A 27,152-nucleotide genomic window follows, 5' to 3' on the forward strand; every position below is an offset into this window, starting at 1 on the left:
TTTTTTTTATAAAAGTTCGCATACATTGACTTCAATTCTGATCCACTGCTTTTAGTGTAGCAAGTTCTGTCATTCAATTGGTTGTAGGCTTCCTTAGAGTATTTTTCTTTAGACATTAGCACTATGTTCCCACCTTTATCCTAATTGAGAATAACAACCTTATTGTTTTCTTTGAGTTTTTTCATGAGTTCATTGTAGCCATGATTTTGTTTGTTGTATTTGAATTTACTATTGTTCATCTTGGTGTTAAGTTCTTTCAACTGCTCAGTTACGCGCTCGTGAAATATGTCAAATGAATCCCGCATCATAACTGGATTGAATGTTGATTTGGGTTTGAACTGGGTTAATGGACCTAGTGCATGGGTAGTGCCACTTTGATGGACCGGTTGACCTGATATATTTAGCAAATCGTCAGCTGTTTCACATTCAGAGTTGCTTGTTGCTACACTGTTGTCCCATAGTTCCCGCATTTCATTGACAAATGATGTATCAGATTGTGTAGATGCATTCAAGTCTTGTGTCCAAGTTTCTACCCCTCCAGTTGCATTCAACCTGTTATCATATTTTTTGTTCGTCAAATGGAATATCTTGAGTTCTAGTTTTCTTGTACTTTTGAAAATGTCCAATGCTGTTTTTGAATAATTGAAATTCCTCGCAGGGCAATATGTTAACCCCAGACTCACAACTTGTTTGTCATTGTCGCTTAATTCTGCATTCAAAAGGTTCACAATTGTCTTATCAATAGAGATCATGCTGGTCATTTGCCCTTCCTCCATCCGCCTTGCTTTCTTTGATTTGTTCCTGATTCTGTTTGCCTTCCTTCGTTGTTTGCGTTTGTGGTTCTTGTTTGGCCATAGTTGGGGTTTTTTTGCACGTGCACGAAGGGTTTGCCTCCTGTCCTCCCATAAAAAACTTAGTTCTTCATCCAGCGTACATTTTTGTCCCACCTGGTTTGTGCCAGATTCACGTTCAGATTCGCTGTCAGGAGCGGAGCTTAAGTCCGATTGCAATGTGCTTGAGGCAGCTTCACCTATCCTTGTCATGCCCGACTTGGCTATTACTGTTCTCTTATCTTTGATTGATCTAAACGCTTCATATTTCTACAAAAAGGTAAAAATTTAGCCTACCTCATAATTGGTTTTGTCCCGATGGAATTTATAGGTTTTTCGCCCCTTAATTTTGTCTACCTCCTTCCGTAATATGAGCGATATTTCCTGGCGCAATTTCATCCTTTTATCGGCTTGTTCCATATTATCCAATTCCTCAATGATTTGGCTATCTCCTCGAGTAGCGCTGCACGATCTATGTCGGCATATTTTATTAATATTTTCATTAGCTGTTTAGAGGACTCTAAATTGCATTTGTCTCACTCGCGCATCATTAATGGGTTTGGTGTTTCGTAGCTCGGCGCTAAGCGTATCCTTAATCCCCGTGGGACCCTGTCCACATCCAAATACCTCTGCAGTGAACGGGACTCCCACCATTTGTTCTGCTCAGAACGCATATTTTTCTCCAATTTTTTAAATTTTTCTTTCATTGTTACATTTTGTTCCTTGGCTGCTGTGGCAATGCTGGTATCGTTGCTTGTCACTGCCCTACAGTCATCAAACATTTCTAATGCTGCGGCTTCCCTTTCCCGAACTATGTCAGCCGACATTGCACTGTTTAATATCTGGTATTAGTGGTTGCGGGAGTATTGAGACTGTCCGTACAGTTACACTTACCTACCGGCACACCTCTCACCCCGTGTCCGCCTTTATGCACGTACCTGAGTTTTCACTCGACTCGTCCACTTCCTCCGAGACGGTCCGATTCCAGTCAGTTCCGGGTTTGTGTTGCCATCACGGCTATGGGGGGGTTCCGATAGCACAACTCCTTCCGGGGTAAGCTTTAGACTTCCTGGATTACGGTAAATCAAGTTTCTCATAGTGTTTCGTCCCAATTCGAGAGGGGGTCCATATATACGCCGAAAAGAGACTCTGTCTGCTTGTAATATCCACAGTTCCCGTTTCTCCACTCAAACGTCTATGGCAAAATCGGATACGGACCACAAAGTAAGTGCAAGATTATTTATTAATAGTGCAAGTCGCCATGACGCGTTTCAGCCCCTACTTGGGCCTTGATCACATTACATAGTTAGGCTTTGTCATTGGCTTTTTTTTTTGATAAACAAGTTTTTTATTTTTGTGATATACAGCAAAAACAGTGAGCCTTTCAAGCCATCAGCATACACTAGCCCCGTCTGTGAAACATACCCCCCCCTCCGCCCCCCCCCCCGAACTCTTCTCCCCCCGCCCCCACCCCGCGCCGCAAAGTCACAATACATTTCCTAACCATTTCCCCCAAACCCTACGGTACTTTTTGTGGCAGCCCCGTGCTTGGTAAAGAGTCCGCTCCTGCGCCGCACACCAGTCCACTCCGGCGCTCCACCTGGTTAGACTGGGTGGTTGCGGCTGTTTCCATGCCGCCGCAATATCCCTTTTCACCACCATTAACGCCGTCATAAGAAACACTTTCTCAGCACGCGTGCCATCTAGGCCGTCAGTGATGCCCAGTAGGATGTGTTTAGGGTTATGCGGCACTTCCCACCCCAAGACCTCCGTCAGATCAGTTTCTATGCCATGCCAATACCCCTCCAGTTCCGGGCATGACCACACCATGTGGATGAAGTCGGCCGGGTCAAAGCTACAGCGGGGGCAAGCTGCGTCAGCGGAGAGGCCCGCACGGCGCAGGCGCGCTGGTGCGAGGTAGGCCGTGTGAAGGTAGTAGATTTGAATAAGCCTCAGCTTGGCAGAGGCCGTCACCAGCCTGGGAGCCATAAGGGCGTCCCGCCAATCGATCTCGTCCAGGGGACCCACCCATTCCTCCCACCGCTCTTTCTGACCTTCCTGGTGCGCGGGGGCATTGTTAATAAGAGAGCGATATATTCTGGATATACCCCCCCTCCCTAGGTTACCCATCAGAACCTGATCCTCCGGGGGGCTATGGTCCGGCAGCCTGATGTCCAGCGGGGTGTACGCACGTATAGCGTGTCGCAGTTGGAGGTACCTATAAAATTGGGACGGGTGGAGAGAGAAGCGCGCCTGCAGTTCCGAATACGAGCACATGTGTCCCCCCCGCCAGACGTCCCCCAGCTGGGAGATGCTGAGCAAATCCCACGGCTTAAAACCCTCCAGCCCCGCAACCTCCCGCAACCATGTCTCATGCCAGAGGGGGGTGGCGCGCGTCAACTTCCCGGTCCACCTGGTGTGGCGGAGCGCCGCCCGCCAAGCCAGGAAAATCGCCTTGGTGATGTCTGGGCAGGAGGCGGGAATAGGGGCACCGTACATGCGGTCTTGAATACAGGAAAAACCCAGGGCCTCCAATTCCACCTTGTAAGCCGGATCAGACCATCCCCCCCAAACCAGTCGTGAATGACCAGGAGCCGGGTGGCCAGGTAGTAAAGATAGAGGTTGGTCATGCCAAGTCCCCCATCAAAGGAGGGGAGGCGACATATCGACAGGGCCAGCCGTGGCCTTCCACCACCCCAGAGGAATCTGGTGGCCATCCCGTCCAACTCGCGAAACCACGGCCGTGGAAAGGACACAGGAGTGTTCTGCAATACGTACAAGAACCGGGGGAGAATCATCATTTTGTAGAGCGCCACCCTCCCCAGCGGGAGCGATTGCCACCGCGCGAGGTCCCCTTTGGCTTTCTTGACTAGGGGGGTCACATTGAGTGCCCAGCTCAATTCCGGGAGGAGGGAGACCCAGATGCCCAGGTATTTGAAAGACAGCCGGCGGAGGGGAATCGTGTTCTGCCAATCAAAGCATTCCCAGGAGGGGTGGAGAGGTACGAGGACCGACTTGTGCGAGTTTAGGTGGAGGCCAGAGGCGCGGGCAAAGCGGCCCAAAATGTGGAGAGCCCGAGGGCCCGAGCGTGCCGGGTCACCAAGGTACAGCAGAATGTCGTCCGCATAAAGAGCGATCTTGTCTGCCTCAAGGCCCGGCTAGTCCCATCCCTGAATGAGAGGGTCCGCTCTGATCAGGGCAGCAAGGGGCTCCATTGCAAGCGCAAAGAGGAGGGGCGAGAGCGGGCACCCCCGCCGGCCGATCCGAAACGCTCGCAACAGCGCCCCATTAACCAACACTCTGGCCCGAGGGCGCGCATACAGGACCCTCACCATCTCAACGAATTTGGGACCGAAACCCATGTGGATCAGAACATCGAACAGGTAGGGCCACCCCACCGAGTCGAAGGCTTTCTCAAAATCGGCAAGCAAGAGAGTGAGGTAGGGAGATATGCGATGGCGGTGTGCCAGTGCCACATGAAGGCGGCGGAGGCAATGGCGAGTGCCCCGGTCCGGCATGAAGCCGCACTGGTCCGGGTGCACCAGGCACGACAGGAAGGGCCGAAGCCGCTGGGCCAGGACCGCAGCGTACAGCTTGATGTCGGTGTTGATCAGAGAGATCGGCCGGTAGGCCGACCTGTCACTAGGCGGCGGAGTGGACTTGGGCAGAAACACAATCGTGGCTATGTCGGCCTCCGGGGGGAAGGAACCTCTTTCAACCGCTTCCGCATACAGGGCACCCAACCGTGGGACCAAATGGTCCTTGTAGGTGGCATAAAACTCCTGGGGGAAACCGTCCGGGCCCGGGGTCCTCCTGGCGGACGTGCGCCCTATCGCGTCCCCGATCTCCTCGGGAGAGATGGGCACCTCCAGACTCTCCCAATCACTCGGCCTCAGCCGGGGAAGTCTCAAATCACCAGCGGTGAGCAGTGAAGCCAGGGACAGATCTGGTGCCCGGGCCCGGTAGAGTTGTGAGTAGTACTGAGCAAAAGCTTCCGCTATAGCCACGGAGGAAGACTGAAGCGTGCCGTCCGAATCGGCCACCGCCGGGATGATGCGTGATGCCCTGGGGTATGTGGCCAACCGATGCAGGAGCGCCCCATTTTTGTCGCCCCATCCGTACACCCTCGCCACCGAGGATTGCCAAAGAAGCTTGGCCGCGTCAAGCGACCGCTGACGAATCTCCTCACGGAGGAGCCGCAGCTGCCGGGTCTCGGCCGGATCACCAGAGTCAGAAATGGATTGCTCCAAGCGCAGCGCCCGAGCCTCACAAGCGGTGAGCTGCTGCGACTGGCGATGTTTCACCACCTGTGCTTTGGCGACCCCCCTAACCGTGGCCTTGCATGCCTCCCAAAGGGTGCCCGCCGAAGAGACCGACCCGTCGTTGTCGCCAAAGTAGCGTGCCAGTGCGGACCCCACCTCCTTACGGAGCGTCTTGTCCTGCAGGAACCATGCATTAAAGCGCCACATTTGGCGAGCCCCGCGGGGCGGGGGGCCCAGACCCAGAAGAAGCGGAGAGTGGTCGGATATTCCCCTGGGGAGGATACGGATGTCCTGGATGCCCAGACAATCAGCAGGGGGGACAAAGATCGCGTCAATACGCGCCTGAGTGTGGTGGGCGGCCGAGGTGTGTGTGTATTGCCGCGTGTGTGGGTGCCAGTCGCCATGCGTCGCACAGGCCCTGTGCCACGTCCAACCAGTTCGCCCGCGCCGCGCGGGAGTCCGAGACCGGACCCGAGGAGTCAAGGCGTGGGGCAGAGACAGCGTTAAAATCCCCCCCAAGAACAATAGTGCCCGGCGGAAAAGTTGCCAGCCAGGATGCGGTCTGGGATAAGGCCGGAGACAGCCCTGTGGGCGGCGCATAAAGCGACAAGAGGCTGAGCGGCCGGCCCTCAAGCGTGCCGCTAACCGCAACTCCCCTCCCCTGGGGGTCGTGGATCACCCGGGCCAAAACAAAAGGGAAGGAACGGCGTAGCAGGACAGCAACCCCCCGCGACCCGCACGAGAACCCGGAGTGCCACACCCGATCATACCCGAAGCGCGCCAGAAAGGGACATTTTTCGCCGAGGAGGTGAGTTGCTTGAAGCAGGAGCACGTCCGCTCCCGCGTGCTGGGCATATTTAAGGACGGCAGTGCGCTTAAGCCTGTCCAGCAGGCCGTTCACGTTCCAGGACAGGATGCGCACCTGGGCTTCGGGAGCTAAATCAGCCATGGCAGCAGTGGGTATGGAGCGCGCCAGGGAGGAGGCAGCCAGGGAGCGCCGGGAGGACACCCCAGGACCCGGGCGCATGCAGAAAGGGGCAAGGAGCAGAAAGGAGCAAGGAGCACACAGGCCCCGGAGGGACCACGGATCTCCCACCAGGGGAAGCCAGCGGACGGCGGCGGAAGGTAAGCGGCAGTGGAGTGCACATGTGGACCTGCATGAAGGGACATGACGCCACTCGCTGTGTGGTGCTGTGTGAGAGGCTCAGTAAGTAACAACCCCAACCCAAAAAAAACAGTCTCGCAAGGAGAAACATCAAACAAGTTCCAAACCCCACCCCCCCACCCTACACTTCGAAAACAGAAGCATCTGTCGCCCGAACCAAACCAACAGTCACAAGACCCCAAGCTCAGGCGCTCGGGTATAAAGAGCGTGGTGGACCCCTCCTGGAGTACGGATTTCAATGTCCTGACCTGGGCTGCTGCTGGGGAGCGCAGGACTGTGGAGCCCCCCGCCCTCGTGCAAGGCCGTCGACCCCCCGCGAATGCAAGAAACAAAGCGAAAATCATATAGCGGGACTGCGGGAAAGGTCCGATAAGTCAATGTGTGTGGTGAGAGGGGTCGGAGACCCATCCGGCCCAGGTGACGCTCGGCGCCGGGACCCCCCGGCCGCTTGAGAGGAGGTTTCAGACGAGGCGGAGGAGTCTCTCACTGGTCTGCCAGAAGCGCTCGCAGACCGAGCCCCGGCGACCGCTGCACCCCGCCGCTGCCGGGAGCGCAGGCGCTTTCCACGCCGCGGCCGCTGAGACCCAGCCACGATGGGGCCCCTGGGCCCAGCAGCGGGTGACCTCCCACTCGGCTGTCGCAGAGGCTGCTCCTCGGTAAGCCATGTCCAGGCGGCCCTGGGAGTGTCGAAGAACAGCGTCTTGCCCTGGAAGACAAGGCGAAGCGGGCCGGGAACTGAAGCTGGTACTGGAGGCCCAGGGAGCGCAGCTTTTGCTTTACCTCCGTGTAGGAACGGCGTTGCTCCTGGACCTCCCGGGTGTAGTCCGGGAAGATCATAATGGTGTGGTTGTTGTAAGTCAGTGGGCCGCTCACCCGTGCCTCCCACAGAATAGCATCTCTGTCCCTGAAGTTGAGGACCCGAAGAATAAAGGGGCGTGGGGGGGCTCCAACCGGAGGTCTGGACGCCAGCGACCGGTGCGTCCTCTCCACCACGAACCAAGTTGACAGGCTGTCTGCTGGCATCCAGGATTTAAACCAGGCATCCAGGAAGTCGTCGGCCCGGCCCGACTCAACCCCCTCCGGAAAGCCCACCAAGCGAAGGTTGTTGCGGCGGGCGCGGTTTTCAGCATCCTCCGCCCGCCTATGCAGTTCCTTGGAGTGGGTCGTGAGCTCCCGGACCTGGGCTTGTAGTTGATGGATGTCGTCCTCCGCCGTGGAGATCCGCGATTCCGCTTCCGTAATGCGGGCCGTGGCGTTACGGAGATCTTGCCGCAGAAGTGCAACGTCCACCTTCACCTCCCCAACCATCCCTTCCAAAGAGGTGCGAGATGCATCAATAGCCTGTAGGATGGTGGCCAAGTCCTTGTTTGGGCGGGCGCCTCCCCTCCGCCGGCACCCGGTGGGTCCGAGGTCGCAAAGCGGTCAATCCTCGTCTGATGGGACGCCGCCGGTGGCTTGGGGCCTTTTTCTTTGCCCATAGCGGGCCCGCGTGTCTCACCCTCCGGATCCGGGGCCGGGTCAGCACCGCTCCCCCGCCGGTCCCGCGCCGTAGGCAGCTCCCAGACGCAGCCCCCAGGCGAGCCGCGACACACCGGACGCGCCAATGCAGTCCACTGCCCCAATCCGCAGGGTCAATCCAGCAACGTGGAACACCGCCACTGCCCCAGCTCAGGGCCAGCAGCCAGACCCCCCCCGGGACGCAAGGGCCAGAGAGCGCCCCCCTCCAGCCCAGACACAGCTCCGTGGGCAACCTCGCCGGGTTAGGAGGATGAGGGGCAAGGTGCAGGGGGGGCCCCTCCATCAGCAGCCCTCAGACAGATGGCGCCAGGTGGGGGCAGTCTAGCGTCGCGCCTCCCTCAGGTCGCCGCCGTGGGTGCAAGGAAGTGATACCGCTCAACGCGCAGAGGCCTTCCACAAGGTCTGGGGGGGACCGCGCCCCCGCGGGAGTCACCCCGCCGTCAGCAGTTCCCCCATCTAGGCGTTCAGGGCAGGAGGGCAAGAAGGGGAAAGGAAGGCCGTCTCCCGGAGGATGCACCGGTCCGCAGTCCAAACCGCAAGGAGGCAGCGGGTGTCAGCAGCGGCGGGGCTGGGTCTAATCCCACGAGTGGGCCCCCACCGCCCGGGCCGAACCACCCGTCGATCAGGGCCTCGCAGCTGGAGGTGGTCCGGGGAGGCGCTTAGGATCCGCCGCCCCCCCCCGACTCACCCGTAGTGCGTTGCAGAAAGAGGCCCCTCTCCGCGAGCTCCTCCCGCCACCGGTCAGCCGCCAGCAGTCTCTGGCCCTCACCCCTCGTGTGGCGCCGCGGGCGCTCGTAACAAGCGCCGCCGGCCGAGGAACCGGCCGAGTGCGCGCCTCTTCAACGGTGCCGCTCCCAGGTGGCAGAGCTCATTCCCCGCGGCTCCAAATCGGCCAGGAGTTCCAGCGAGGGTAGGGCAACGGCTCCGGGTCAGGTGGCATGAAGCAGAGTGCGCCCAGGACAGCGGCAGCGGAGTCAGAACGGATGCGAGGGGACAAGCATCACTGAGCTTCACCTCGGCGCGGCCATCTCGGCTAGCGCCACCTAGCGCTCATCGTCATTGGCTTTTTAAAGTGACTAGTGCAAGCGTAATGATTGACACGTGGTACTTAGATACAATCAACATGAAAGAAAGATTTCTAAATAATTATTCGTGAGTCTTTTCTACTCTGTCATCTTTGTGGTATTCTGACTTTGTAATACCTGAATAATTCAAATTAATACATTCTGTCAATAAAATATACTATTATTTAGTCAAATTCATGTTGTTGTGAAAATACGTTACGCTAATAATACGTTATATTAAATAGTGCAAAATTGTGCTAAAGTGCGTACGTGAGTGTATTTTCAAAAAACATATTCACCAGTATTGTGAGTCCAAAAGCACGACATAATGTCCGTTTATGTTTTCAGCAACTTATTAAAATCTATTAAGTCGGGGGAGGAGCCTAGCGCGCAACCAAGATGGCCGCGTAGGTGCGAGGCTCCCGAGGACCTCCGCGACCTCCTGAATTAATCCTGGCGATATCCTGTCCTTGTTGAGGGGACTGTGTCGGGGAACCCGAGCTGAGGCGCCACCCGTTTTTCGGGCTCGAATTGGACCCCGGACACCGGTGGGAGCACCGATCGAAGGTTGCGGCCTTCTCCTCGCCGGCCCCCCGGATTGGAGTAGTGGGGCGATCCGGGGACAAAGTGAACAACAGCGGCGGGCAAGGCTGGGCGACTCGCGTACCCCGCACTTTCACTTTCGCTTTTGCGCCCTCCTTGCCCTCAAGCGAGGTAGGGTTGCGGAGCGGGGTGCGGTGGTGTGGTCTTGTCTAAGTGCCCGGCTGACCCGCCGGCTGTGGGTCGACCTGCGGCTCTGTGGTCGCCCCCGCCTCCCCCCGGCGCCCGTGAATTGGTATAGCAGCCCGTTCGAGGAGATTGGCACGACGGTGGGAGAGCAAGCATGTCCACCAAACAAGATGGCGACCGGGCGAAGGTGAAGACGACCCGCCGTGGCACGGCGCACCAAGCTAACAGTATGGACCGCTACACTCTCCAGAAGGGTTCTCCGGAGACATCGCGCACATCCCCGGCGGGCCCGACGGAGGCATCTGCTCAGCCTGTGGATCTGACCCTCCGGGACGTCATGGGCGCCATCGCAGAGATGAAGGCCTCGGTGGACCAGCGTTTCGACACCCTAGCGCAAAAAATAGACTCGGTCCTGGTGGATGTGAGCCTTGTGAGGGCAGACTTGTCCAAAACGAACGACCGGGTTGATTCCCTGGCCCACACCGCAACGAGCCTCACGACGGATGTGGTGGCCCTCCAAAAGGAGGTGCGCCGGCTTGGCCAGGCGAGCGCCCTGATGGACCGGCGACTGGAGGATTCCGAGGGTCGGGCCCGGAGGAATAATGTCCGTATTGTGGGGGTGCCGGAGGGACGAGAGGCGGAGGCGGCGGATCTTTTTGTGGAAGAATTGATCCTTACCCATCTCCAGCCCCGGGGGCTGAGTAAGCTTTTTGCGGTGGAGCGTGCTCACCGGGTCCCTGGGGGCAGACCTAAGGCCGGTGCCCCGCCGCGGCCTCTCATTGCCCGGATTTTTAACTTTCGGGACAGAGATGCTATCCTCCAGACCTCCAGGCAACAGGGACCGGTCAAGCTTGACAACATGGATGTGCATTTCTACCCAGACTTTACTCCGGCGGTTCAGAAGCAGAGACAGAGCTTTCTTGGTGTTAAACGTCGCCTACGGGACCTGAACCTTAAGTACTCAATGCTTTTTCCAGCTAAGCTGAGGGTGGCGGTGGATGGTCGCACGCACTTCTTTGACCGGCCAGAGGCGGCTGGGGACTGGTTGGACACTCTGCCTGGAGATCGGGGGCGGGGGGGGCGCGGCTGGCGAGGAGGGCCCGCCGGATCAGAATTGAGGGGTGACTGAATAGGCCTTGCTCTGGACGATGTTCCTTCTCCATTTATTGATTGCATATGTTCCCCTCCTATGGAGGTCGTGCGGGGTCTGTTGGGGGCTTCCCTCCTCCTCTGGGGGACTAGTTAGTTTTTAGCTATGGGGCGACAGGCACACTGCACTTTGGGGGGGCTGTCTGGGCTCATGCAGGGGTGCAGGGAGGGGGGAGTTCTGTTGGGATGGGGGGGTGGGGGGGGTGTGTTGTTTGTTTGCACCGCAAGGCAAACCCGCTACTATATTGTTGTTTTTAAGATGCTCTGTGGGGGACGACCGATTGTTTCGACGTATGATGGGGGGTAGGGATTTGACTGTGTTGTCATGGAATGTTAACGGCCTGGGGGATAGGATTAAGCGTGGTGTGGTCCTGCAGTACTTGAAACGTATTTCACCAGATGTTGTCTTCCTGCAGGAGACACACCTTATAGGTAACTCCTTTCAGGCAATGAATCGGCGGGGCTATCGTTTGGCGGCCCATTCTGGCTTCACTTCGGGCTCGCGGGGGGTGGGTATTATGATCAAGAACTCGCTCCCGTTGGAGATCGATGAGGTGCGCCATGATGAGAGGGGACGCTACACTGTCCTGGTGGGAAGAATGGAGGGTAGAGTGTTTATTTTGATATCAGTGTACGTCCCGCCTGGGCTACAAGCCACCACATTTGCGGACCTGGGGCACCTCCTCCTGGACCTTCCGAGTGGCCTGCTGGTGGTTGGAGGGGACTTTAATGCGGTAGCTTCTGGGTCTATGGATCGCCATCCCCCCAGGGACCTCCCCCGGGCACAGGCGTGGCTGCCCGGCCTTTTAGACACGTTGGGCCTGGTGGATTGCTGGCGACTAAAGCATCCCGCACAGCGGCAATACACCTTCCACTCGGGTGCCCATGGTAGCCTCTCGCGGCTTGATTACATCCTTGTCCCGGCGGCCCATGCAGGGAGGGTGGGGGAGGTGCGCCATCTGGCGCGGGGTATCTCAGACCACTCCCCATTGCTGTTACATTTCGATGTCTTCCCGAGGGGGGATGGCAGGGTGGCTCCAATCAATGCATGGTATTTGCGCGACCCCACCATTCGTGCCGATTTGATCAAATCCTTACAGCGTTATTTCGACGAGAATGTGGGGTCGGTCCCTTCGGCCATCTCCCTGTGGGAGGCTTTTAAGGTAGTTCTTAGAGGGGAGGCCCTCTCCTTTATCTCCCATGCCCGGCGGCGCGAGCGGGAGGAGGTGACCCGGGTAGAGGCCGAGATTGCAGAACTGGAGGGTGACCTGGGGAGCGGGGTAACAGATGCCAAGCTGCATGTTCTACACCTAAAGCAGGCGGCCTATCGGGCCCTCGTCACGGAGGCGGCCAGGGGCCTCAGTCGAGAGCAGCAGGGGCGATTGTATGATGTGGGTGATAAGGCTGGCAAATTGATTGCGTGGTTGGACAAGAGGGAGAGAGCGAGTCGCGTGGTTCCTTTGATTGAGAGTGCGGATGGTGCGTGTGTCACCGAGCCGGAAGCCATTGTCTCCTGCTTTGCGGATTATTTCCGCGAAGTCTACTCCCCGGTTTCCCCCTGCTCGGAGGAAGATTCCCATGCCCTGCTTCGGGACATCGCACTGCCCTCCCTTACGGTGGAGGACAGGGATTCGCTGGACGCTCCTCCCACCTCGGACGAAATTGCCTTGGCTATTCGCTCGGTTGCATCCGGCAAGGCCATGGGCCCCAATGGTATCCCCATCGAACTATACAAGCTACGCCCGGATGTGTTGGCGCCCCACCTGCGTGCGATGTTCCTGGCGGCACACTCGCAGGGTTCCCTCCCGCCGGACCAGCGTCTGGCTACAATCGTGGTGATCCACAAGGAGGGGAAGCCCCGTGAACGGGTCGCATCCTATAGGCCGATCTCGCTCTTGAACGCGGAGCCCAAAATCCTCGCCAAGGTGTTGGCCAACCGGTTGGTTGGCGTGGTGGGCGACTTGGTCCACCAAGACCAATCTGGCTTTATACCACACCGCAACACGGCGCTCAATCTACGGCGCTTGCACGGTGTGCTCGCGCGTGTCCCATTTGTGCGGGAGCCGGCCATCTTGGCGTCCTTGGACGCCACCATGGCGTTTGACACGCTTGAGTGGTCATACATCTGGGCGATGCTGGCGAAATTTGGATTTGGACCGGGCTTTATTAGCTGGGTCAAATTGTTGTACTCGGGACCCTTGGCGCAGGTGGTGGTGAATGGGCGAGTCTCGGCCCCGTTCGCGCTGGGGCGGGGCACGCGACAGGGTTGCCCCTTGTCACCTCTCCTGTTTGCACTGGCCCTGGAGCCCCTGGCGGAGTGGCTGCGGTGGCACCCTTCCATCCGTGGTCTCCGCTGGACCCCCGAGCATGAGGACCGTGTGTCCCTCTATGCTGATGATATCCTCCTCTATCTCGCCTCCCCGCGTAAATCACTGATCGTCCTGGTTGATGTTTTGCGCTCATTCGGTCGCAACTCAGGCCTTGTCATCAACTGGGCGAAATCCTGTGTATATGTGCTTTCCGGGGAGGCTCCGGTCCTACCACGGGACTGTCCGATCCAGATTGCCTCCCAGGGGTTTCGGTACCTGGGGATATATATCACTCTTGACCCGGAGGCCCGTTATGAGCGGAATTTGCTGCCCCCCCTCCAGCGCTTGAAGGAGGACGTGGTGCGCTGGCGGCGTCTGCCGCTTTCGCCGCTCGGCCGAGCGGCCTTGTTTAAAATGATGTCCTTGCCGCGCTTCCTCTACGCCCTCCAGAATACTATGGACTTGGTTCCGGCACGCTACTTCCGTGAGGTGGAGGGCCTCCAGCGGCGCCTGTTCTGGGACGGGAGGCCGCGCATTGCTCTGGCTAAATTGACGCTCCCGTGGTACGATGGGGGGGTCGCCCTCCCGGACATTAAACGGTATTACTGGGCCACCCAACTAGCTGCAATTAATCATGGCCTTTACGGGCCCGCCTTGAACCCGGCGTTTGAGATGGACAAGATGCTCCTGCCCGGTGGCGACTACAATCGAGCGCTTTACTCTGCCGCGCCCAACCCCCGTCTGACGGGACCGACGCGTGTCATGGTGCGTGTCTGGCACGCGGCTAATGCAGCTATGGGGTGGAAGGACCGTTTGACCCGGGCGTCACCGCTATATGCGTCAGAGAGGTTGGGCTCCCTGTGGACATCGAAGGGCTTTGAGAAGTGGGACACGATCGGAATCAGCACTGTGGGAGATCTCTGGACGAGGGGGGGATTCAAGACTTTTGCGACGCTGCAGACGGAGTTTCAGCTGCAGGGCAGTGAGTACTTTCGGTACCTACAAGTCCGCCATGCGCTGGGCTCCGTCTTCCCGGATGTCGCGTCCATTCCGGAGTCTTCCCCCCTGGAGGACAGAGTGCTGGATGGCCATGTCCCAGACAGCACGATCTCCCTCATATATAAAAAACTGATCAACGACAGATCGTGCCTGCTGACTAGTCTCCGCGAGGCCTGGGTTGCCGATGGGCTAGAGCTGGACGACGAGGATTGGATTTCCGCGGTGGCCTCTCCAAAAGAAGTGGCCATCCCGGCTCGCCTTCGTTTCGTCCAGCTTAAGATCCTTCACCGGGTTTACGTGACGGGGCCAAGGCTTCTACGTATGGGCTTTGCTGGTGACGGAATGTGTAAGCGTGGCTGTGGCGCGTTGGCAACTTTCATGCATATACTGTGGGAGTGCCCAAAGGTGGAGCGATTTTGGCGTGGTGTGCATGAGGTCCTGCGTGGGGTTACGCGTGTCGTGCTGTTGCCTGAAGCGAGGAGATGCTTGCTGAATGTGTGGGAACCAAATGACTATTCGGTCCCGCAGACGCGGTGGGTGACTCTGGGATACATGATAGCTAAGCGTGACATTGCTCAATTGTGGGGATCCCAGAGGCCCCCTGCGGTGTTGGCCTGGAAAGAACATATGGATTGGTGTATGTTTCGTGAAAAGGTGGTGTATGTGGCGAGGGGTAAGCCTGGGGCGTGGGTGAAAATCTGGGGCCCCTGGAACGCCTACCGCGGGGGTATTTGTGAGCCGCCACAGCTACCGGCTGCCTCGCCTGCTCCGTCTCCCTAGATGGCCCCCCTCCCTTGGCCTTGGGCACGCGGTCCCCCAGTCCCTGATCTATTCCCATTCCCCTCTCCAGAGTTCTGCTGCTGGTTGGGATCCCCCACTTATGGAGCACGTGCTGTCACTTTGGATCGCGGGTTGCCTTGCGGGTGTGGTTTTTTCTGTTGTTTTGTTTTGATAAAAGGGAACCGTACTGTGGGCATGGAGCTATGCGGCCTGCAACATTGATTTCTCCTGTTTTGCTAAGCTGCACTGCCAAGAGACTCTTACTGTATGTATGCAATATGCTTTTGTCACTCTAGCGGCCGGCCGAGTGGTTGTAGGCCCATACCTGTAACTTTTTCAAACTGCAATAAACGGTTTCAAAAAAAAAAAAAAAAAAAAAAAATAAATCTATTAAGTCATGGTACTGGAGCCCCAGTTGCCTGCTCTGTGCTTATGGATTAAATGGTGGTCACCCTTATGTTATTTTTCTCTTGGTGTGTATATATATATATATATATATATATATATATATATATATATATATATATATATATATATATATATTCATATTCACTTAAAAAACCATAGGTTTCACACATGTTATAGTTTGCTGGACATTTCACTCGTAAAAAACCAATGAAATTCCCCCGTTATAGTTAGTGCAGGCAACTATAACTCACGCGACCGCAATCCTCTGCTGATGACGTCAGATATTACATCACTGTATTTAGACACTTATTTACCCATGTCTTCTTCCATTAATCTTTAGCTATACATATATTACAAATATTTATTTTTCATAAAGACACATATGTCATCAGTGATGTAATATCTGACGTCATCAGCAGAGGATTGCGGTCGCGTGAGTTATAGTTGCCTGCACTAACTATAACGGGGGAATTTCATTGGTTTTTTACGAGTGAAATGTCCAGCTAACTAGAACGTGTGAAACCTATGGTTTTTTAAGTGAATTTGCAAGGTTTTTTAAATGCTAATTCGTAACTATAACGTGTGTGAAACCTATGGTTTTTTCAGTGAATTTGTACGGTTTTTTAAATGCTAAGTTATGTATTTATATATTTATTTATTTTTTCAGGTTTTTCACCGTGCGCGCGCCGTGAACTTGTCCCCTACATATATGTCTTATTGATTTATTCGTACAAAGTTGAATAATTATCTATACACACCAAAAAAACTTTTTCTCTGCTTTTCTGATGTATAATGTGAACATCCTACACATATTTAGAGTTATAAACTGCATATTTGAATTGGCATCATTAATCTGGCTTGATTTATGAACAATACCTTTTGATGTTACACATACATAGGGGATTTGAATTATACTGTTTATGGTTTGTGATGGATGTGAGGTGTGTATTTGTGGTTTGAATGAGAATATTTGAGAATGAATTTGTACGTATGTAATGAATGAATGGCTGTCCATGGGAACCGTTGGAGTCTACTTTTGTACATATTTTATTGCATAAACACATGATTGATGTATCTATTTACCTATTTTGAAAAGTAGAAAAATAAAAAATAAAATTATGTTTAAGTAATTTGGATCATGTAAATTTTTGAGCGCATGGTCTAGCAAGAGTGGCATATTAATGAAACGACATATTTGCGTTCCTTAAATTAAGCAGGTGGAGCGTATTCTTCTGTTTGTTATTTACTGTTTCCTCCCCTGCTGCTCTGCCTACATTTACCTAAGGGGTCCCCCTATTACTTAGGGGTTAGAGACTCCTTTTCAACCTTCAACACTCCAAACGACTGAAGCAACATAAATCAAACGGCCGCATATTACAAATGTGGGTCACTTCGTAGGTACCGGGTTCTATTTTGGGTTCCTGTCCCGCATTGTTGGGCTGGTTACACCAGTGGGATTGTGAACAATGACCCAATCTGTAAATAATGATTATTGCTTGGGTTTAGCTGTGTTCCTGGACAGGCACCTCATGTACAACCAGTTCTGCTCTAAAAACACTCACTTCTGAGTCGTTGGCTCAGTCACACGTCAAGAGCGAGGGAGCTATCAGAAGATGGGGAAGGCAGGATAGAAGCACAAACTGTAGTTCCATTATTCTGAGATGACAGCACGTGGGCTGTTTGTGTAGGAGGAATTTAGCAGCGTAGTCTTGTAGGGTGCAATATATGTGTTCAAACGAGTTTTTCTTCGGATACCAATGCGATTGCGTCTTATGAAGGCGAAAGACGAAAATGAAGTTATTTCAGAAATAGGTGAGAGAGATGTGATGTAGAAATTATGTTTTTGAGCTGACCTCGGTTTAAAGAAAGGGTATACTTGTCAGGGATGCCTCGAAAAATGTGTTTTCTTTCTTTTGCAGACGTTCCAGCGGCGCAAGGTTGGCTGCTCTGTGAGATGGGTGACCCCTGCTCTCCTCCCTCCCTCGCCCATCAGTCACATCTCTGGACCGCACCATGAGCCTGCCGCCTGCAGGTGGCGGTGCTGCCGAGCCCCGCCTGCATCCCGAGGGCAGCAGCAGCAGAAAACAACGAGCCTCGTCACCGGCTAAGACCAGCCTCGGCAGCGGCAGCAGAGAGGGCCCTTCCCGTAGGCAAGCGACAGCAAGCAGCAGACCCCTGACCATCCCTCGGGGCGGTGGCAAGCAGCAGCAGGCGAACTCCTCGTCCTCCCGGCACAGCCGCGCTCTCCCAGGCCAGACACAGCAGGGAGCAAATCCGAGGCCGCCCCAAACGCAGGGAGCTGTCCAGGGCCGAGGTGGTTCTGAAGCTCAGGGCTGCACCGGGGCAGAGCTGGAGGGGCAGCCTGCACACCCCGACCCGGTGGCGGCCTCCCCTTCTCGGGCGGACCCCCGCCGCCCAGACCCACGGGGGCAGTCTCAAGAGGGACCGGTGGAGGAGGCGAAGGGCGAGGCCGCGGGGAGCGGCGCTTCTCCGAAAGCTTGGAAGCAGCGGGGTAACGCCTGGACGCAGGGAGAGGGGGGCTCGGCGGGGAAAGGGACCCCGCAGCAGCAGCAGGGTGCCGTGGGGGGAGGGTACTGGAAGGAGGGATGTCTGCAGTCTGAGCTTATCCAGTTCCACCTGAAGAAGGGGCTGGCGGTCGAAGGCATGCTCCCCAAGGGAGCCGGGCCCGAGCCCCCCGAGGGCGCGGCGGCACCCGCCGGTGCCCTACCGGAAACCCCCAGCCCGAGCCAGCAAGAGCTTCAGCTGCAGGAAGAAGTGGAGAAGCTGCAGGAGGAAAATGAGAATCTCAAGGTAAGCGGAGGCAGGATGAGCGGTGGAGACTGGTAGGGGCACGATGCGACGGATGAAAGGAGCGCGTTCACCTGATAACCCTATTTCATTTACATTGGCATATTTTTATTAGAACGTGCACCCCGCTTTTGCCACAACGGTTTTTATTCAGTCATATTTGAGAAAGGTGTTAACCTGGCCTATATCATTCCGACTACGGTTCTAAAACATAAGAGAAAGCCTATCTTATTTGGGTAAAGAGAAACTCCTGGGATCTGTAGGGGCTTCAAACGCTGACTGGTGTGCGACTTTTGAGACCGCGGCTTTGCGAGTGGCTCTTTTGTCTGTGCATGACTCAGGAATTCATCCCTGGGAAAGGATGTCTGCGAAAAAGGGGAGGGGAGGCCTGCAATGCGATGCCGCTCACAAAGGTCAGGCGGTGATGTGTCTAGCGACTGGGAGGACTTGTCCACTGCCGGTGATGCAACAAGATGTATGCTCGACTACCTTCCCACCAGTGGGGCCCGTGCTGGTGCAGTCATTCGGTACAGTGGCGCAAGAGGGACATCCCTCAACGTACTGCCTGGTGCCTCTTGCGCTGCGCTTTAGCATTGCTGTTAAATTACAAAATGTCTGACTGATAACTGAGCAAGGGCCTATTTGGCATTGAAAGCTGGTAACAACAAGCATTTATATCCACAAAATGAACAGGGGGGGCGTAAGGGCGCTTTTTGAAAAAGGTCCAGCTATGTGTGCCCTCAGAAAGTACAACAATAATAACAGAGCTGTTCCTATAGGTGAGGGAAGAAAAGGGGAGGAATGTGTTCACGGACACTTAAAATATTGGATATTGAGGCCCTCACACAAACTCAAGGGTATCGTAATTCACGTTACCCCTTCGAATGTATTGCATCATCATCGGGCTGCTCCTGCGTCGAGTCGGCTGGTGCAATACCCGACGGGCTCTTGTTTAAGGAGCACTTTTATGGAGATCTTTTTAATCCAATGAAGCCGGCCGCCCAGTCCTGGTAGAACGGGGTAGGTGTGTACGAGACACGGACTCGGCGTGTCAAACGCGAGGAACTCCTTGCGTTCATCTACCAGGAACTGCAGTGGACTATCCTTATGAATTGTTAGGGTAGACCGAGCTGCAGGTAACACTATATTTGTGACAGAGAATGCATACTGTTTACTTAGATATTATGTTAAATTTTAGATGTAGATAGACAAACATCTTTTTGGTCCTGAAGAATCGCCAGAGTACTTCTCTAAATGGAGCGAGAAACATGTCGACCCAACTGAGGCAGTGTATATAACTTAGTTGATAACTCTGGGTTAATAACACTTGACCTCAGAATTTTTTAACTAGGGGAGAAGACTTCCTAATAAATTAGTTGAGCAAGTACTTCGACCCCTATTTTTAACTACCAACGCATTTTCATCTACATCACTTTAGAGCCCCACACACGCATGCATCCACCGGCTTCATTGGATTAAAAAGATCTCCATAAAAGTGCTCCTTAAACAAGAGCCCGTCGGGTATTGCACCAGCCGACTCGACGCAGGAGCAGCCCGATGATGATGCAATACATTCGAAGGGGTAACGTGAATTACGATACCCTTGAGTTTGTGTGAGGGCCTCAATATCCAATATTTTAAGTGTCCGTGAACACATTCCTCCCCTTTTCTTCCCTCACCTATAGGAACAGCTCTGTTATTATTGTTGTAACAACAAGCATTTGCAATGCAATAGGTCTCGCATTTGCCAGAGTCTAAGCTATTGGCATTGTTAATGACCATTCCTTTTATGTATTTGTTTTGATAATTAGCACATAAATAAAGGGCACTGTCATTTGCAGTGGCAATAGCTGTAACTCTTGTAAATGCGAGACCTATTTCATTTCAAAGAAGCGGCCGCCATTGTTCCGGGGCGCTTGGAAAGTGAAAGCTCACATGGCTCACTGAATATTGCAGGAAAGCATGTCGTGCCTGTAGTAGGAGACACAAAGAAAACGGTGCTTGCAGACTAAATAAGACATACAGTGTAACAACAGAAGTAAAAGGCCAGTCTTCATGGCAGGTTACAAATGAAGACAAGGCAGTACTAAGGAAGGACTAACAATCCTATTAACGAATCAGAAGCCTGCATTTACGAAGGACAGTGACGCAGGCCAATGAAAAATATGGGAGGAGGGTCGGCTGAGCTTCAACTCCATACTCTAATACAGCATGCATCGCAGAGCGTGTGCTTCCCAGGCTCAACCTAAAAACGGTGGACATGACCAATAAAGGTATCCTTTGAGAGATTGCATGTATTTTTTGAAATCTGAAGAATGATTTTCTTTTTTTTTCTTATTGTCCTCATTCAAGAAAGAAAGTGAGTAGTCTTAAAGCAGTACCATGGCACCCTCCTGGACCCAGTAGAGGGGACACGCTGCTCTGTAGATCTCTTTCCTCCTCAAGGGTTCCTAGAGTCGCTGACCACATGACTCTTGGGAATTGACATGGATAATATCGAGCCCTTGCCATCTTCCCATAAACTCACTTATTTCATGATCATTGGACTTTGATTTATTCTACGAAGTTGCAATTCCCAAGTTGTTAACCCACTCTTACGAAAACCTCCAAAATCTAGTTCTTTTATTTGACATGCATCCCATTCTTCAGATTTCCAGATTTGCGACTGTGGAAATCTGAAGAATGTTATCAGCATCAATTACAGTATGGACAATTGAGAGAGTTTTAAATAAGTCCCTCAAATGTTTCTCCACAACTTTCTCTGCAACTGTGTTTCACTTTATGTTTTCCCTTGAACTTCAGTGTGAAATTGAAGAAATGAGGACTGAAATGGACGAGATGAGAGACAGCTTTTTCGAGGAAGACGCCTGTCAGCTTCAAGAGATGCGTCATGATCTGGAGAGGGCAAACAAGAACTGCCGGATCCTTCAGTACCGCCTGCGGAAGGCGGAGCGTAAGAGGCTGCGCTACGCCCAGACGGGGGAGATCGACGGTGAGCTGCTCAGGAGCATCGAGCAGGACCTCAAGGTAAGAAGGCTCCCACCTGAGATTACAAGGCTGTAATACATGGATTGTGATCAGTGTAACAAGATTGATGCTACTTGCTTGTAGCTTGTACGAAGATCTGTTACAATTACTGTTGCTTAGTCATGTTCATGAACCTCAGCAGGATGAAAGGCTGTAGCAACTCACTGAGATTTCAACCTGCCATTTTCATGTTTCTCATATATCTCAGCACTACATAGACTATCCCCTGATATATACTTTCAGACACAAAAAATGGAGAGGCCTGTTAGAGGGTTTAAAAAGAAATAGCAGGGAGAACAGTAGGGAGTGTAGAAGAGTGAAAATGGTAAAGGATAAAAGACAAGTAGTTAAAAGAAACAAAAATACAAGAGAAAGACAGGTATGAATGTTACACAGCAAACAAAGATGAGCATTTATTTGCAAAGGCAACAGGTGTAACTTTAATGTATTAACACAAGCAAACACAGACATGTAACTATGTACAGACTATTCATGCTTTGTCACTGTGTAACCTGCTACATGTCACACTACTCATCTGGGAAATAAACAACAGAGCAAAGATGTGAAACAAACACGGAGCAAGTGGTGTTCAGAAGTGTCTACATGGGTATGAGACTCCCACAAACACAGCCATCCATATTTGAACGTTACGCTCATTGTGCTAAGTTAGCAATCTGTACAGCTTCAAAACAAGATCTTCTAGTTAATAGTGTAACAACGATGACTACAGGAGGTTATACTCTTAACAGTCAGTATAATTTTAATTTAACACTGGATTCTCTGGTTCGGAGACCTATGACTTACAGACTTCTCTGTAGGTTGAGGTAAAGCAAGGCCCACAGGTTAACAGTACAGCAGAGTCCGACTTAGTGCCCTTACTCATCCACGGTGGTGATAATCGTATCAGTGATGACTCGCAGTGCATTGCCCACTTACCATTTTGCCAGAAGTCGTTGAGTCCAAATGTCTTAAGCACTTCTCTATCTTCGTTGCCTTGCACCTTGTGCAAAAGGACTCCTGGGACTATAATCGCAGTTCCACAACATCCGGAATACCGGAATTATAAACCTAACCATAGGATGAACAGGGATTCCACTGAACACGTGTGAAAAACCCTCTTTCCAGAAAGAAAGAATATTTTCTAGAGTCCCCTCACCCACCAGGGCTACCCCTAGGTGGCATGCTTCATCATTGGGGTCCTCTCAATCTGCTGCAGTTTGAGGCGTGCTGCGACTTGCAAACTACCTAGGAGCACTTAGTTTTTGGAAAATCAGGGGTTAATACTAGGAAAAGACCTAACTGTAATGAATATGGAGTCCCTATTACTGGGTCGACATGTTTCGAGCTTTCCCCTAAAGTTCTTCTTCAGGAACAAACGAGGGCCAGCCCCATGCATACCACTCCTAAAGAATCCTGGTAATAGGAAACAATGGGGTGCAACCTAATGTGTGTTTACCTGATACTGAATGCATACGGTTGTACACTGACAGGCTGTATCTGTAGGAAAGAAAGCAAAAGGAAAATTAAAAAAGCCTGCCTACCAGCCAAGCTGGCAGGCCCTATAGATATGCGTTGTTGTATCTCGATCAATGTACTCCTCTATAGTGGGTGTACTTAACAGCTATTTTGTGCAATCATCTGTGGTGGAAGAAATCAATCACACACTATGTCTTTGTGAAGAAAAGTGGTTATGTACAAATTGCAGTTTAAAAGCACTTGTGAAAAAAGACACCACGTGACATACAACATATAACAAAAAACTAGTATTACATATTAATGACACATACTTTTGTTTAAGCAGAAATATGCCTCATGATCTGCAGGGGTAGAGGGGCTTGTAGTCACACCCTAAAATGGTAATGGGGACATAGAGATGGTCATTAGAGTTTCCTAAGGTAAAAGAGATAGGAACCAGGGATAAAATTCCCGGTGCCTTAGCTTATCGTGTAAGGAAAATAGAAACCTTATTATTTCCTTGGAAAATTGAGAAATAAGGTCAAAATGGGTCTGGCTGGACATACTTCGTCAAAGCACTCCTCTCGGAAAAATGACCTGATTGCACCCCTGGAGACTGCATCTTACCGCGTCTGTCTCCAGGTGGCCATTAAATAGACCCGGAACAGCTTAGTCATGCTTACTTTAAAAAACTAGACCATGTCTCTTACTAAATGGCCGCTGTGGCTAATACCCACCCAGTTACCCCCTATTTTTATACTAGACCCAAGATATACAAGTCATTAGAAGACTCGCCTGGACGACCCATCATTTCCGTCATAGGGTCCATACTGGAACCACTCTCAAAATTCGCGGACGCCTTTTTACGCCCCTTGATACAAGAAACAAGCACGTACCTACAAGACACCACGCAGTACTCTGTCTCCTTCAAGACCTACAATTTGACTCAACAACCAGCATCCTCATTGGGTTGGATGTGGAGAGCCTTTATACCAGCCTACCCCACAAGGAGACCCTGGATATCATTGAAGAAGAATGGACCTATTGTACACCAAGACATCTGGTATTAGAGTGCTACAAGTGGGCCCTGACGGAAAACTTCTTCCGTTTTGAAGACATCCTGATTCGACAACAGCACAGGACCAGTATTGGCAGTACTTTGCCCCAAGTGTGTCGGATTTATACTTGCACCACCTCAAAAAGCACACAATCCTGTCAGGTACGAACCCACACCGCCAACATATTCAACTTTAGAAGAGATACATCGATGATGTCCTACTGATGTGGGAGGGTGATGAGTCCAACGCCAATGAGTTCATTGAGTTGCTGAACCAACAGGACCCTTTCCTAAAGTTCACGCGACCATCAGTAGATCCCAACTGGTATTTCTGGACCTTACCATCTATGCTGTTAATGGGTTACTAAAGACAACCACACACATAAAACCCACTGCAAAAAACTGTTTACTTCTATACAACAGCTCCATCTGAGACATCTGAAGGAGAACCTCCCTTTGGACAGTTTCTCAGACTTAGGAGAAACTGCTCTGAGACTAAGGACTTCAAAGCACAAGCCAAAGGGCTATCTGAAAAACTTCTCACAAGGAAATACCTAAAAAAATTGATATCCAAAGCTAAAAAGAGAGCTGAAAGGAACAACAGAGTGGCGCTCCTGGAGACATATCAAAACAAATCACTGAAAAAGAAAAAAGACATATATGCATCACAACCTTCAACATAGTGTCCGAACGTGTTACAAAAATAGTCAAAAAACATTGGCGCACCCTTAACAGTGGGAAACTGAACATCCCCACACCCATGTTCTCACACACAAAAGGAAAAAACCTAAGAGATATCTTGGTACACACCCACCCCAAACCACAAATGATAAGACCCAACAAGTACTGAGTACCCTACCGATGGGCCACCATCCTTGCGGGAACTGCAGTGTGTGTCACTTGACCTCCACTACAAAAAAAAGTAACTTTTAACAACAAGATGAGTTGGGAGTTATGCATATTCACTAACTACAATACCACAGGGGTTATGTACGTGATCACATGCACATGTAACCTACATTATGTTGATATGACCACCACAAAGGTCAGCACTAGGATAGGAGAACACAGCAGCAACATCAGGTGCCGGGAGGGTCACCACAAAAATGGCGCCACGTTTCAATGAAGTGAGACACACCCCTAACGATCTACACTGGGTAGTGTTAGAACACCTCAAACACATTGACAATCTAGAAAAAAGATTGCTAGAGAAAGAGCAGCGGTGGGTGTATAAATTGTACTTGGACACTGAAGGATTGAATGATGATATCCTGTGGTGCAGTTCGCTAAATGAATCAGGAATACACCTTCTGCCAGACGTAGTAGATTGTTTGAGTACACCACTGTACTCACAATGTAACAGAAGTAAAGGTCATACCGCACGTGATACTCACACTAACGTAAATCATAATGCCTATAACACACTACCCAATTACCCAGGAAGGCCGCATCACCATTCCACTAGCAGCAGCTCTTTTGTGAGCAGCAGACTCCCTAACGGTGGCATTCAGAGTCTAACTGACAACTGCAAGTCAACTATTCCATATATGATATCTTACATTATCCAATAATCGGGCATTATGTATGACTTCCACCTAACAAGACATGAGGTTTAGTCATTACATGATTTACATACAAGCTATTCTGAGAAGAGCACACTCCAGCTGTTAAGTCTAAGGGGTCTTGTGCATCATTCTGATGTACCGCATTATCCAGGAATCTGGTATAATTTATGACTTCCCCTAACACGCCGTGAAGTTTAGTCATTTCATGATGTGCATACAAGCTATTCTGAAAACAGATGAACTGTTATGTCTAAGGGTCTTGCGCATCAATCGCTCGCAACATAATCACTACTCTACATTGTACTTGAGTGTCTATATTTATTCCCTTTATAAATGTATCCTCCATTTTAGTTTTATTTCATTTTCATTTTTGCCCACAATACCTGACAATTTGGTCTTTTGCCTAAGATGACCCCGCTCCATTGCCAGTCACAGCCGCCATTTTGTGAGAGACGCGTTCTAGTTATTGAAGTAAGCATGACTAGGCTGAACCAGGTCTATTTCATTCACCCAATATGGCCACGCTCCATTGCCAGTCACAGTGGCCATTTTGTGAGAGACACAGTCTAGTTTTTTTTAAGTAAGCATGACTAAGCTGTTCTGGATCTATTTAATGGCCATCGGGAGGCAGACGTGGTAAGATGCGGACCCGTTTTGACCTTATTTCTCAATTTTCCAAGGAAATAATAAGGTTTCTATTTTTCTTACACAATAAGCTAAGGCACCGGGAATTTTCTCCCCGGTTCCTATCTCTTTTACCTTAGGAAACTCTAATGACCATCTCTATGTCCCCATTACCATTTTAGGGTGTGACTACAAGCCCCTCTACCCCTGCTGATCATGAGACATATTTCTGCATAAACAAAAGTATGTGTCATTGATATGTAATACTATTTTTTGTTATATGTTGTATGTCACGTGGTGTCTTTTTTCATGAGTGCTTTTAAACTGCAATTTGTACATAACCACTTTTCTTCACAAAGACATTGTGTGATTGATTTCTTCCACCACAGATAATCGCACAAAATAGCTGTTGAGTACACCCACTATAGAGGAGTACATTGATCGAGATACAACGCCGTATATATATAGGGCCTACCAGTTTGGCTGGTAGGCAGGCTTTTTAAATTTTCCTTTTGCTTTATTTCCTACAGATACAGCGTGTCAGTGAACAACCGTATGTATTAAGTATCAGGTGAACACACATTAGGTGTGCACCCCATTGTTTCCTATTCACATGATTCTTTAGGAGTGGTACGTACGGGGCTGGCCCTCGTGTGGTCCTGAAGAAGAGCTTTAGGGGAAAGCTCAAAACATGTCGACCCAGTTCTATGGACTCCATATTCATTACAGTTAGGTCTTTCCCTATTATTAACCCCTGATTTTAAAAAATACCGACAAGGAGCAGAAATAAAATATTATCTCACTAGCTAGGTATTTTTATTCTATTTTTCCCACCACATCACTGCACCACACATTTTCCAAAAACACAGTGCTCCTGCGTAGTTTGCAAGTCGCAGCATGCCTCAATTCGCAGCGGATTGAGAGGACCCCCATGATGAAGCATGCCACCTAGGGGTAACCCTGGTGGGTGAGGGGACTCTAGAAAATAATTTTTCTTTCTGGAAAGAGGGCTTTTCACACATGTTCAGTGGAATCTCTGTTCTTCCTATGGTTAGGTTTCTAATTCCGGTATTCCGGATGTTGTGGAACTGCATTCAGTAAGTAGGGTCTGCATTCAGTAAGGAGGGTAAACCTAACCTTAACCTCTACCTCCCCCCGTATTTTGATTGTTGGGACTATAATGGCCTCAGATATGTTTGCTGTTGGTTCTGACCTTCCCGGAACCAAACCAGCCAGCCCTTGGGGTCCCTAGTGTGCTGTGTGCCCTCCTAGAGTGTTGATGTCCATCCTCAAGGTTTTTCCCAAAAGATCTTTCGACCAAATTCCATACCTGCTTGTTAGGGCAAAGATCCCTTAGGGTTGCTCTGCTTGCAGATTGCCTGCAAGCAGAGCGCTCTGTAAAA

General features: G+C 51.6%; 1 protein-coding gene across 1 annotated transcript in view; it reads left to right on the forward strand.

Moving 5' to 3' along the window:
• MTCL3 (MTCL family member 3) overlaps positions 1 to 27,152 on the forward strand; it is a 427,396-nt gene that overhangs the window by 46,094 nt on the left and 354,150 nt on the right. Inside the window, exons 2-3 of the mRNA XM_085611860.1 lie at positions 17,133 to 18,024; positions 20,824 to 21,048. Of these exons, the coding sequence (XP_085467986.1) occupies positions 17,227 to 18,024; positions 20,824 to 21,048 (1,023 nt within the window). The 5' untranslated portion in view covers positions 17,133 to 17,226. The remainder of the gene's footprint in view (positions 1 to 17,132; positions 18,025 to 20,823; positions 21,049 to 27,152) is intronic.

This window comes from Triturus cristatus, chromosome 6 (assembly GCF_964204655.1).
Source record: "Triturus cristatus chromosome 6, aTriCri1.1, whole genome shotgun sequence".
Classification (NCBI taxonomy): Eukaryota; Metazoa; Chordata; class Amphibia; order Caudata; family Salamandridae; genus Triturus; species Triturus cristatus.